We start from the raw sequence: 13,505 nt of genomic DNA, 5'->3' as shown, positions 1-13,505 counted from the left end.
AAAAGCATACATCCAAATCAACAAGGCTTCACCAAAAAAAGATTAAAGTTTTGAAACGGCCCAGCCAGAGCACAGACCTGAATCCGATTGAAAATCTGTGGGGTGATCTGTAGAGGGCTGTGCACATGGGATGCCCTTGCAATCTGACAGGTTTGCGGTGTTTATACAAGGAATAGTGGGCAAATATTGCCAAGTCAAGATGTGCCATGCTGATAGACTCATACCCAAAAAGACTGCATGCAGTAATAAAATCAAAAAGGTGCTTCAACAAAGTATTAGTTTCAGAACAAAAAATATAGCTCTGAATAAACAGAGCTCTCGCCGGAGCGAGGAGTGACGAGGGCTGGAGACCAAATGATGGGACTTTATGGGTACCAGATAGAAATTTAGATCTTCACCAAAATATGTATAAAAAAATATCAAAACTTTATTGATCATACATGGATAAAAACATCCACTAAAAACTAAAGTGGAGTTGAAACATCGACATATATAATACAAACAGAAAAAACAATTGGATGGATATATCATCTGAAGTATTAGTTTCAGTGTGTGCACACTTATGTAACCATATTATTTTAGTTTTTTTATTTTTACTTCCCTCCACCTAAAAGATTGCACTTTGTTGTTCAATTGAGTTGTACAGTTTATAGGTCACATTAAAGGTAGAAGAACTTCTGAAATTACTTATCTTAGTCTCACTTTTTGACAACACGGAAACCTGACATTTAACAAGGGTGTGTAGGCTTTCTATATCCACTGCAATCAGCATTATCTCAAGGCGGTCATTAATTACAGTTCCAACGTTTTTGAAAGTTTCAAATGCAGGAAAAGTTAATTTTAACTTTGTGTAATAAAACAAATTTGTATGCATTAAAGTAGTGTTTTTCTAACATCTCCTGAATTTCAGCACATAATCCACAGGTGACTTTAAAGGGCAAGTTGACCTTTTGGAAAAAGAAAATGCATCTGTATTCAAAAGAAAAAAAAATATTTTTTGTATAGTAGCAAAGCACTGCAACCATGACCAGCAAATTGTGGGTGCAATGTTCTGGCTTCCTAAGAATCTCTGCAGAGGAGGTATCAATGGACCACAAGTGCAGTGACGTCACCGCACTGCACTATTGAGAGCTACAAGTCCCTCTGCCACTGTGGAATAATTAATGTGGCCGTATCAATATAAAATTTGGAAATTTGGAAATTTGGCAGGAGCTGGCAGAGCTAAGCACCCCACCGACCCCTGTAAGAGGGGGTGGCAATTTGTATGGGGGGGGTATGGGTTGTAGACTCTGACCATGCTTCATTTTACACTCAAAATACAGGTTTAAACACAAAACATGCTCAGAAACATGAAGTTAGCCTTTAATGTATTCATCTCACTTTACTTTTTGTTGCCCTGGTCCTCTAGGATACAAAGCACATAAAGCACTTTGTCCCATCTTTCTATGTATTATAGAAGCCAAAATCTCATGGCTGACAGCGCCCACCCACCGACAACTGACAGTGCTTCTCTCTGGCTTGAAGAGCTTAGCAGGGACAAATGCAGTAACAAAGAGTTCAACTCTCCCTACACTGCATGTTGACTGTTGCAGGTGAATTTCTCAGTGCAGCTCCAGATTCTCAGATTTGTTTAGCTATGTAATGGCTGCTCTCCTCTTCTTCCTAGCCTAACAAGAATTATCAGCACGTCTGATGTCTCATCTGTCACAGACCAAACGGAGGATATAAATCTAGGACGAAAGCCCCATCTTTGTAGTCTGAGGCAATGCAAATATTTTCTGAATATAATCCTATGCAGAGAATATATGAAAGCTTAACCGTAAAGCTGGACAGCCCAGTAAGTTCTTAATATGCATTAACTCCTTTACAACTGGTCAATACAATAGGTGTGTAGACAAAACGGTGGGCAGTTCCTACGCAGTGCACATACGCGCTGCTGGTTGGCTGATGTTCATGAGCAGAGAGCAAGCTCACAGTACACTTAGCCCCAACCGCCCCCTCCCCCAGCATTCTGAAGTGTTTAAAAAGGATGCTGGTGCAAGTGGGAAGGGGTTGTCTAAGCCTGACAAAATGTACACAATATTAAATATTAGAACTTATCCAATATCACCATCCACAAATAATTTTTTTACCTTGGTCGCTTTGGCTGAACAGCTGGTTCATTTTGCTTGGGTTTGAGAGGAACTCTTATACTCTAAAAACGAGTGAATAGAAAAGAACATTACAACAAGAAAAACAGAGTCAAAATAAAGCTTCATATTATCCAAGCTGCTTCAGAGTCCCAAAACATACTTAAATTGTAATAACATAAATAAAATTAAACATTTGCATGTTGGTTCAGACAACATGAGCTGGATAGGCTCATAACAAAATAAGACCGTCCACGAGCGACATGCTCACAAAGATCTTGGATTTTTGGCTTACCGTAAAATCCTTTTCTCTTAAGTTCATTGACGGACACAGTTCCTGATGCATATCAGTAGGGTTATACTGCCCCCTACAGGAGGGCACTAGACAGAAAAAAAAGTTCTGGCTACGCCTATGGGCAGTCCCAGAGGTTAAACCCTCTCTCTTACTGCATAGGATGTCAGTTTTGTATCAAAGCAGTGTCAGAAAAGTAATACCAACCCAACTCAGAATAGAGGGGCGGGTACTACGTCTGTCAATGAACTTAAGAGACAAGGATTTTACGGTAAGTCAAAAATTCAGTTCTCTTTATCGTTCGTTGACTAATGCAGTTACTGATGCATATCAGTAGGGATGTTCCAAAGCAGTGCCATAAAATGACGGGTGGGAACAGCAGAAAAAAAACAAGTTCACAAGGCCAAACATAGCCAACCAGGCAACATAGGGCTCATCAGAACAACAAGATGAGGCCCATCTGAAACAAACAGTAAACACCCTGAAGTAAGGTCAAAAAGCCCTCCAAACAGCAGCTTGCAAAACTTTGCGGCCAAGAGGCATCCACAGATGCCAGCACATCCACCTAAAATTTGGTAAAGGTGTGAACAGACGACCAGGTAGCAACCTTGCAAACCTGAAGCATAGATGCCTGTATGGCAAAAAGCCCAGGAGCACTAAGCGCCCGAGTAGCATGCGCCTTAACAGGGAAAGGTGAAACCTGACCCTTAATTGAATAAGCCCGTACAACTGTCTGCTCCATCAGGAAATAAGTCGCAGCAGACGCAGGCAGCCCTTTCTTTGGACCGTCCGTGAGAACAAAGAGCGAATACAAGTTTAGAAAAGACTCAGTAACTGCCAAGTACAACCTGATTGCGCGAACCACATCCAGAGTATGCAGTGCAAACTCCTTAGGATGTTTTGGCTTAGGACACAAAGAGGGTAACAAGATGTCCTCATTTAACCACTTAAACCCAGGAAGATTTGGCTGCTCAAAGACCAGGCCCTATTTTGCAATTCGGCACTACGTGACTTTAACGGACAATTGCGCGGTCATGCGACGCCGTACCCAAACAAAATTAACGTCCTTTTTTCCCCACAAACAGAGCTTTCTTTTGGTGGTATTTGATCACCTGTGCGATTTTTATTTTTTTTGCGCTATAAAACTAGGGATGCACCGAAATGAAAATTTTGGGCCGAAACCGAAAATGCAGGATGCCCTTGGCCGAAAACCGAAAATTACTTTTCCCCCCAAAAAAAATTTGAAATGGATAGAAGAGGGGCATACACCAAAAACAGGCAGCGACGTACACCTGTCGCTGCCACCCTGTCACAGTATATGTACTGTGATGGGTTGGCAATAGGTTAATTTAATTACCAATGGTATTTGTATTATGAAGCATGAGGGGTTAATGTATTGTCACTGCAGGTCACTCATCTATTAGTGACCGACCAGTGGCAGGTAATTAACCCCTTTGTGCTGCATTAGTGCAACCAGTGTTAATTAACACTGATACTGGTTGCACTAATGCAGCAAAAAAGGGTTAATTACCTGCCACTGGTCGGTCACTAATAGATGAGTGACCTGCAGTGACAATACATTAACCCCTCATGCTTCATAACACAAATACCATTGGTAAGCTGCCTCAGCAACCCCCCCTCCCCCCACCCCCACTGCCTCAGCGTCCCCCTCCTCGGGTGTCCTGCATTCAAAAGTCCCGCCTCTGGCCGGCGGCACCACCTCTCAATGACGTCCCTACTACGATCTGTGCATTATGAATGGACATACCAGGCGGGGGGCGGGGCGAGCGGCCGCTATAGATAGAACTAATGTGATCCTTCACTGTCAGCTCAGCACGTCTATGTGTGAATGAGAACAGAACTGAGCTGACACCGGGCGGGGGGGCGGGCGGAGCGGCCGCTATTAGCTGTAACTATGTGAGAGCTTCACTTCCCTGACAGGCATGTTTCTCCGCTGACAAGGAAGTGAAGCTCCTTGTCAGCGGAGATACATGCCTGTCAGGGAAGTGAAGCGCTCACATAGTTACAGCTAATAGCGGCCGCTCCGCCCGCCCCCCCGCCCGGTGTCAGCTCAGTTCTGTTCTCATTCACACATAGACGTGCTGAGCTGACAGGGATAATTCACATAGTTCTATCTATAGCGGCTGCTCGCCCCGCCCCCGCCTGGCATGTCCATTCATAATGCACAGATCGTAGTAGGGACGTCATTAAGAGGCGGACGGCCGGCCAGAGGTGGGACTTTTAAAACCTGCCCTGCGCCCTCCTCCTTCCCCACGGCGGCCATATTTATTTTCGGCACTGTTAGGCTCATTTTCGGCCGATAATTTCGGTGGCCGAAATTTCGGTGCATCCCTACTATAAACAAAAAAAGAGCGAAAATTTTGAAAAAACAAACAATATTTTTCACATTTTTTTTAAATGAAATTCTCAAAAAAAAAAAAAAAAAAAATTTTTTTAACATTTTAGGCCAATTTGTTTTCAGGTACATATGTTTGGTAAAAAAAAAAAAAAAAAAAACACGCAATAAGCGTATTTTGATTGGATTGCACAAAAGTTATTGTATTTACCAACTACAGGAAAGATTTATGTCATTTTTATTTATTTATTTTTTTACTAGTAATGGCGGCGATCTGCGATTTTTTTTGACTGCAACATTGCGGCGGACAGATCGGACCCCTGACTGACATTTTTGACACTTTTGTTTGGAGGTACCAGTGACATTACTACAGTAATCAGTGCTATAAATATGCACCGTTACTGTCAAAATGACACTGGCAGGGAAGGGGTTAACTTTATTGGTGATCAAGGGTTAAGTGTGTCCCTAGGGGCGTGATTCTAACTGTGGGGGGGGCGTGGCTTGTGATGTAATCACAGAGACATACAATCCTACATAGCAGGATCCTATAGCCTCTGTGCTTACATCAGGGAGAATGACAGAGGGCTGTGTTTACATCAGCCGTCTGCCTTTCTCACTCTCCTGCAAAAGTTTTCAGCCCCCTTGAAGTTTGCGACCTTTTGCCACATTTCAGGCTTCAAACAAAGATATAAAACTAATTTTTTGTGAAGAATCAACAACAAGTGGGACACAATCATGAAGTTGAACGACATTTATTGGATATTTTAAACTTTTTTAACAAATAAAAAACTGAAAAATTGGGAGTGCAAAATTATTCAGCCCCCTTAAGTTAATACTTTGTAGCGCCGCCTTTTGCTGCGATTACAGCTGTAAGTCGCTTGGGGTATGTCTCTATCAGTTTTGCACAGAGAGACTGAAATTTTTGCCCATTCCTCCTTGCAAAACCACTCGAGCTCAGTGAGGTTGGATGGAGAGCGTTCCACAGAGTCTTGATTGGATTCAGGTCTGGACTTTGACTTGGCCATTCTAACACCTGGATATGTTTATTTGTGAACCATTCCATTGTAGATTTTGCTTTATGTTTTGGATCATTGTCTGGTTGGAAGACAAATCTCCATCCCAGTCTTCAGGTCTTTTGCAGACTCCATCAGGTTTTCTTCCAGAATGGTCCTGTATTTGGCTCCATCCATCTTCCCATCAATTTTAACCATCTTCCCTGTCCCTGCTGAAGAAAAGCAGGCCCAAACCATGATGTTGCCACCACCATGTTTGACAGTGGGGATGGTGTGTTCAGGGCGATGAGCTGTGTTGCTTTTACGCCAAACATAACGTTTTGCATTGTTGCCAAAAAGTTCGATTTTGGTTTCATCTGACCAGAGCACCTTCTTCCACATGTTTGGTGTGTCTCCCAGGTGGCTTGTGGCAAACTTTAAACAACACTTTTTATCGATATCTTTAAGAAATGGCTTTCTTCTTGCCACTCTTCCATAAAGGCCAGATTTGTGCAGTATACGACTGATTGTTGTCCTATGGACAGAGTCTCCCACCTCAGCTGTAGATCTCTGCAGTTCATCCAGAGTGATCATGGGCCTCTTGGCTGCATCTCTGATCAGTCTTCTTGTATGAGCTGAAGTTTAGAGGGACGGCCAGGTCTTCGTAGATTTGCAGTGGTCTGATACTCCTTCCATTTCAATATTATCGCTTGCACAGTGCTCCTTGGGATGTTTAAAGCTTGGGAAATCTTTTTGTATCCAAATCCGGCTTTAAACTTCTCCACAACAGTATCTCGGACCTGCCTGGTGTGTTCCTTGTTCTTCATGATGCTCTCTGCACTTTAAACGGACCTCTGAGACTATCACAATGCAGGTGCATTTATACAGAGACTTGATTACACACAGGTGGATTCTATTTATCATCATTAGTCATTTAGGTCAACATTGAATCATTCAGAGATCCTCACTGAACTTCTGGAGAGAGAGTTTGCTGCACTGAAAGTAAAGGGGCTGAATAATTTTGCACGCCCAATTTCAGTTTTTTATTTGTTAACAAAGTTAGAAATATCCAATAAATTGTGTTCCACTTCATGATTGTGTCTCACTTGTTGTTGATTCTTCACAAAAAATTACAGTTTTATACCTTTAGGTTTGAAGACTGAAATGTGGCAAAAGGTCGCAGAGTTCAAGGGGGCCGAATACTTTCGCAAGGCACTGTATAATGAAATGCTCTTATTTACTTACTTACTTACAAGTACATAAAAGGGTAATGAACTGTAAAAACAAAAAAGAAAAAAAAAAAAAACCTACCATTAGCACATCCGTTGAAACTTTTAAAGGTGTTCTCCATGCATCTATGAACACAATATACATTTTGTCAGTTTTACAACACAAGGGAGAGAAAAAACAAAAAAAAAACAATATAGGAAAAAAGTCCCATGTAAAAAGCATCACAATAACACACTGAACTAAAAATATCTCATGGCTACTCCGGGTGCTGATTTTACCTGGCAGAATACCCCCAGGTCCTTGTATTATGCACCTGCAAAAAGTGGCAATGGGTATGGTTGCACTTTAAGGCTACATGTACACGGGACGTTTTAAAAAGTCCTTTGAACGCTGGAATTTAACAGCTATGTAAAGGACGTTTAAAACGTCCATTGTGTCGCGTTTGCAGCCGCATTTAGCGACTGTAAACGACTCAGTGTACATGGACAGATAAGATAACAGAGGAGAGTTCAGGGGCTTCTGAAAAACACGCCCAACTGCTCCTAAACATCCGTTTACAAGTAGCAGTGTACATGAGGCCTAATTCATGTTCCACCGCACCCCCTGCTAGTAGGGGACTACTCCTCTGCCTACCGTATTTAAGGTGCAACATGTTCCAGGTCCTGCTCTCTGCCCCCTCCCATACCTACTGTTAAGCTAAACTACAAGTCCTGATGAGCACCTTCGGAATTCAAATCACACTTGCTCTAGCTTTGTACCTGAAAACCTGTGAAGGTACAGGCACAAAGGACAAGGACTTGCTTTGCTTACAGGAGCCTGGCACTGCAACTGCAATCTGCAGATGGTGGTTACAATGCTCTGCAGACTCTCCTCTGAACAAAGTAATACATTCTCATTTTTTCCCTTGCAAAAATATGTGCATTTATTTTTTCAAAAAGGTGAACTTAGCCTTTAATCAACTAGGCTGAGCTTGCACTCAGAAAAGAGTATTGTAATGAATTAAAGTGATGCTGAAGATTTATCATACCAAGGAGGTTTGAAACCAGATGTGGTGAAGGAGCGAAGGGATCTTGAAGGTTGAACACTGTATACAGGCTGTTTTGAATCTGACGCAAAGCATCCAAGTTTCCCAAAAGAATGTTGCAGAGCCATAATGCATTTACACATGGTATCCTCCACTCTTTTGCCTTTTCATACTTCATACCATTAGGCCTAAACAAAAACACATTTATTACCTTTCTGTTAAGACAAGCCAAACAAGCTTTAGAGAAATACAAAAGAAATTAAACTACGAACACTGCAAAAAAAGTTATCCAATTTACTCTGAAAAGTTAAAAGGTTTAAAATCCTTGTACCCGCAGTTTGCTTTGCTAATGCAGCCGCTGCCTACATCCTATTTAAGAGCACAGACCATGACGATAAAATTGCCCATCTACGTCAAAGCTAGATGATTTAAGAGCCATCTGTGAAAATCTGGATATGAAATGCACAGAAAAGGAGGAGAATGTATGAAGAATAGTCACTTACTCTTTACAGATGAGAACTGTATTGCTGCGACACAGATACCCAGTGTACTTGGCGCCTGCCAAGTAGGCCATTAGCTTAAGGTCATCTCTATCACTATCAACAAACCCTGTCACCGAAATTATCTAGAAAGAGAACAAAATTTACATACACTTTTCTACAAGAAGAAAACAGTTCAGCATATAAAGTGAGCTAGCTATCTTGCAGCAAAAATATGCTGCGTAAGAAACAAAGGGGAGGAAGAAGATTTTCTGGTAGGTTACAGTGTTTCATAAAGATAACAGTAAGCCCCACACATTGACAAAGCTACACTTAGGAGGTAAAGCTGCATAAGGATTTAGTCACTTGTAGTGGTGTTAAAAGGTACTAGATAACAAACGAGACTGAAAAATGGCTATCAACCAGACAAAAATCTCATTTTATCATAAAATGTGTTTTTTGAGATTAGGCGCAATGAGATTAGCCATATCTTAAGCAGTAGGTGGATAGGTACTTTTTTCCCCACCAACATCATCATTGCACAGGATTCTCCTGTTAAGTCCAGCATAATTGGCGCTATAAAATGAAATAAATAAGACCTTGCTGTTTAATTTAAAGATGATCCCCATGTTCCCTGTCACTTTAAAATAGTTTGGTGAAAAATAAAAGGTGATAAACCCTAAACCTGCGCAAATGAATGGGGATGTGACACCAATTTCCTATAATTGATGAGTGATAATGCTAATATTAATAGTGTGGGAAAAACCCAGATTAGAAGCAGCAATCCGCACAAAAAATGTGAAAAAATTGATACAGAATTACTTGATAAATATATGATTGCGCTAAACTAAAAACACTGATAATAATAAAATTGTGCAAAATACAATAAAGTGCATATTCAACATAAAATCATGTTATAATAAAGTGTCCATGGATAGTCCATATATTTATAACAGCGGATATATGAATATGGATAAACACTTGATAGACTTGTTGTGTAGCACCATACACCTCCACCAAATCACCACAAGTTGTGTATGTGCTTACCAGAAATCGTGGACCCCTTATTATAGGGGGTCTGACAGGGATGCTAGGACAAGTGACTACGCCGACCTAACTTCCGGTCAACTTCCGGCTCCCGGTATACACACTCGTGGAACGCGGAAGGCGTTTTGAGAACCGGAGACCGCATTATGTGACCTTATGCTCGTTTTTACCTACCAAATGTAAGTACACCTAATCTTTTAAATAAACTTTAAGTTCAAGCGTACTTCACTATCGAGTCCATTTTTGTTTTTCCTTGGAAATGCTGTTTGGAAGCCCATTGCCTAGGTTAACAATATTGTGATCTCCAGTGAATGCGAGGAGACGGTGCCTGTTTCTGATGTCCGGCATTTGTGATCTTATATGTCTGTCAGACCCCCTTAAAATAGTTTGTTTGGGCCAAGCTGATCCACACAAACTATTTCCTTCATTAAGTGCTGCACTGCCTCTAAACTCTGCATGAACAGTATGTAGCTTCAGCTACAGACAGTATACAGTGGCAGGTTCCAGATGTGAGAGATGAGAAACATCCTGTCTTACACCTGGAACAAAACAATCGGTCTGAGCGGTGCTCAGCTGTTCAGAGGCAGATTTATATTCTGTGAATACAAAGCTTCCTCTGATTGGCTAAGGAAGGCTGATGACGTCATGCTCTTCCTCAGACAGATGAAGCTTGAATACCATAATGGAGAAGTGATCTTTCCCATGTATAGCTAACCATACTGAAAAATAAATATATTGTTTTTACTTAAAAATACAACACTATTGGAAGCTCTTTTTTTGGAGGTGAATTGGGGAATCTGGAGAAGGTATCAGAGAAGAGGAGAGTGAGGATTGGGTGTATTCTATACCAACTGGGTTCACAAGGCTCTGGTGAGGCTCCATTGTATGAGGGGACACCTGGTGGAAGACTGTTGGAGGTATAGTGCGAGATCACTGCATGATTATGTGAGCACAAAAGATAAAGTGTGGGAAGCACGGCTTTGGTTTGATAGGATTATGCTATGATGATTTTTGATATTGTCCATGAGGAATTACTGAACAGAAAGCGTTACAAGCTGTGGATTGAAGAGGACACTAGATTGTTGCTGAGCACAAGTGTGATTTGACTCATTATACAAGAGGGGTTACCCTATTATCTGGTAAGCATTTAGGATATTGGTAAAAAGATCACTTGAAGAGGATTGTTGATGAAGGAACTTTGCACATGGGGATATTATAAAGCTGGAAAAAGACCATTGCTCTGTGTTGCGATCTGTCTGTCACAACCCTCTCTCTTCTATGTGCATTGCCACTCAGAGCATATAAAAATGTTCTCGTACGAAAACACATTAAATGAAAATCGTTTATGCTGTTCAAGTACGAGAAAAATTTGGGAGTTTGCCCATTTCAAAATTTTCATTTGCAAAGTCTGAATTGGATGTCGAAAGTTGTGTACACACAATACGAAAATCAAACGATCATGCCTCGTATAGAAATTTCCTTCCGATTTTCTCAGTGTGTACCCCATTTTAGAAAAACACACTGCTGCATGAAAACAAAATTGATACAGTTTAGAATACTATTCTCGTATCATTATATTGCTTTCTTACATGTTGAGAGCATGGCTTTCCTCCTGGTGGAAATGCTACAGGAAAATGTAGAGCACGATGTGGGGGCACCATCTTCTTCTTTTTCAGCACTGTGTTGAGCCAATGAGCAGTGATGCAACGTTTTTGTTCCTTCATAGCCTATTTATAAGGGATCCAAAAAACAACGCTTTATAAAAAGGGTAGATTTTTAAAGAATTTTAAATGTACTAGGTTAAAGAGGGCAATTATGGAACGAACAGATACATATTGTATGGCAAATAAGCAAATCAATCAGCGTTATAAAAAAAAAAAATTGTTTTTGTCTTACTGTAAAATCCCTTTCTCTGTTGTTCATTGACAGACACAGCTCCAGAATCTTTATAACCTACAGGGGACACTAGGCAGGAAAAAGCTTTACCACGCCTATTGTGCAGTTCCAGGGGATAATAGCCCACACTCGGCTATAGGCATTCAGTTTTGTTAAAAAGGAAAGAATAACCGCGCTCAAAGGTGAAAGTAATTAAAGCCGCAACTTCAAGTGTGACCAGTAATGGCTGCGATCTGCGATTTTTTTTTGCGGGACTGCGACATTGCGGTGGACAGATCGGACCCTTGACTGACATTTTTGGTGGTACCAGTGACATTACTACAGTAATCAGTGCTATAAATATGCACTATTACTGTAAAAATTACACTGGCAGGGAAGGGATTAACTTTATTGGTGATCAGTGGGTTAAATGTATCCATAGGGGCGTGATTCTAACTGTCAAGGGGCGTGGCTTGTTAGATCATAACAGAGACATATGATCCTACAGAGCAGGATCGCATAGCCTCTGTCATGATCTAAGGGAGAATGACAGACGGCTGCGTTTACATCAGCCGTCTGCCTTTCTCAATCTCCTGAGCGAGATCGCGAGTGGCCGGCGGACAACGGAGCCGCCGGTCACGCGCGGGGATGCCCGTGAACGAGCGGGAGCTCGCCCCCGGCGCGCGCTCGCCCCTACAGGCTCCTGGGCGAGCGATGTAGTACTACGTCGGTTTGCCAAGGAGCGGCTGACTGCCGCAGTAAATATACTGACGGCGGTCGGCAAGTGGTTAAAGCCAGCGACTGTAAAGCAAGATGGAAGATTGGCCCTTGGGCCAATAGATCTTCTTTGAGAGAAGTCTCCAAGGGGCATCGTTGACCGGGCGTATCAAGACTGGGGAGGCCTGGAGGCCACTAGAAAGACCGGGTCCCTTCTGCCTTGATCCTTCGCAGAAGACTCGGCAGAAGTTTTAGCAGGGTAAAGGCGTAGATCAGATATTACTAGCCCCAAGGAGCCACCAGTGCGTCTGAGACCTTGCCTCAATTCTGTGTACCCTTCTTGTTGAGGCAAGAGGCTCCGTCTCCCCACTGGAGACACAGCTGAACCTTAGAATGCTGGCTGCCTCTCGAGCCGCTAGGACACATCTTGTGCCCCCTTGGTGATTGCCATACGTCATAGCCGTGGCCTTGTCCCACTGAATTCTAACTGGGCACCCCTAAAGGCAATTTTGCCAATGTGCCAGACAAACCTTTATCACCCGAAGTTCCAGTATATTGATCGGTGGTCTTGATTCCGGAACCGGATTGAAGGTAGACACCATCAGGCACAGCAACCTCATCCAAGTCCTGAAAGATGACTGACTGCTGGACAACAGGAGCCAAATCACATCCTGCAGCTTTTGAAGTTTTTTCCCCTGGAAGAAACACCCTGGCTGAAGTAGAGTTCAGAGTTAGACCCAGATAGTCTAACTTGGTGGACAGAACCAAAACAGATTTTTGCAAGTTCAATTTCCAACCAAACTCCTGCAGAGTTCATACAGTAATTTCCAGGGTGTCCTTTAGAGCAGTCGGAGACTCTGCTCGCAGAAGAGCGTCCAGGTATTCAGTACTGCAATCCCCCGCTGACGCTACAATGCCAACACTTTTGTGAATACCCAAAGAGCTCATGTGGGAACAAAGGGTAATGCCATGAATTGATAATGCTCCTCGCCTGCAGCGAAGCGGAGGAAATGCTGATGACTGACATATGTTGGAATATGAAGGTAAGCGTCCTTTGATGTGGAGATGCAACTACCACACAAATGGACTCTATTCTGAACTTTTGTACCGACACAAGGCAGTTCAAAGCCCTGAGGTCCAGGATTAGACATACCTTGCCTTCCTTCCTGGGAAGGTTCAGGTTTGGAACCGGAACAATCACCCATTGTAGTAGAAATGTAGAAAGATTGCCGTCTGCGATCCCGCAAGGGGACGTCAGCAAAGGGTCCACAAATGGACCACCTATGAGACCCCGCAAAAGACAAGGGGGGGTTTGCCTTTAGAGCCCACCATAGAGGACATAATCGAACATAGCCCCCCCTTTA

At 42.4% G+C, this 13,505-nt stretch overlaps 1 protein-coding gene across 1 annotated transcript in view; it reads right to left on the bottom strand.

The window, feature by feature from the left end:
- PAXIP1 (PAX interacting protein 1) overlaps positions 1-13,505 on the bottom strand; it is a gene marked incomplete at its 3' end in the record, with an annotated part of 68,941 nt that overhangs the window by 12,960 nt on the left and 42,476 nt on the right. The window contains exons 10-14 of the mRNA XM_082258900.1: positions 11,139-11,276; positions 8,527-8,648; positions 8,027-8,211; positions 7,081-7,124; positions 2,133-2,194 (exon numbers count right to left, since the gene is read on the bottom strand). Coding sequence (XP_082115026.1) covers positions 2,133-2,194; positions 7,081-7,124; positions 8,027-8,211; positions 8,527-8,648; positions 11,139-11,276 — 551 coding nt within the window. The remainder of the gene's footprint in view (positions 1-2,132; positions 2,195-7,080; positions 7,125-8,026; positions 8,212-8,526; positions 8,649-11,138; positions 11,277-13,505) is intronic.

The sequence above is a fragment of the Pelophylax lessonae genome, assembly GCF_965119305.1.
Source record: "Pelophylax lessonae genome assembly, chromosome: 5".
Lineage (NCBI taxonomy): Eukaryota > Metazoa > Chordata > Amphibia > Anura > Ranidae > Pelophylax > Pelophylax lessonae.
This window is presented reverse-complemented; position numbering and strand designations above follow the sequence as displayed.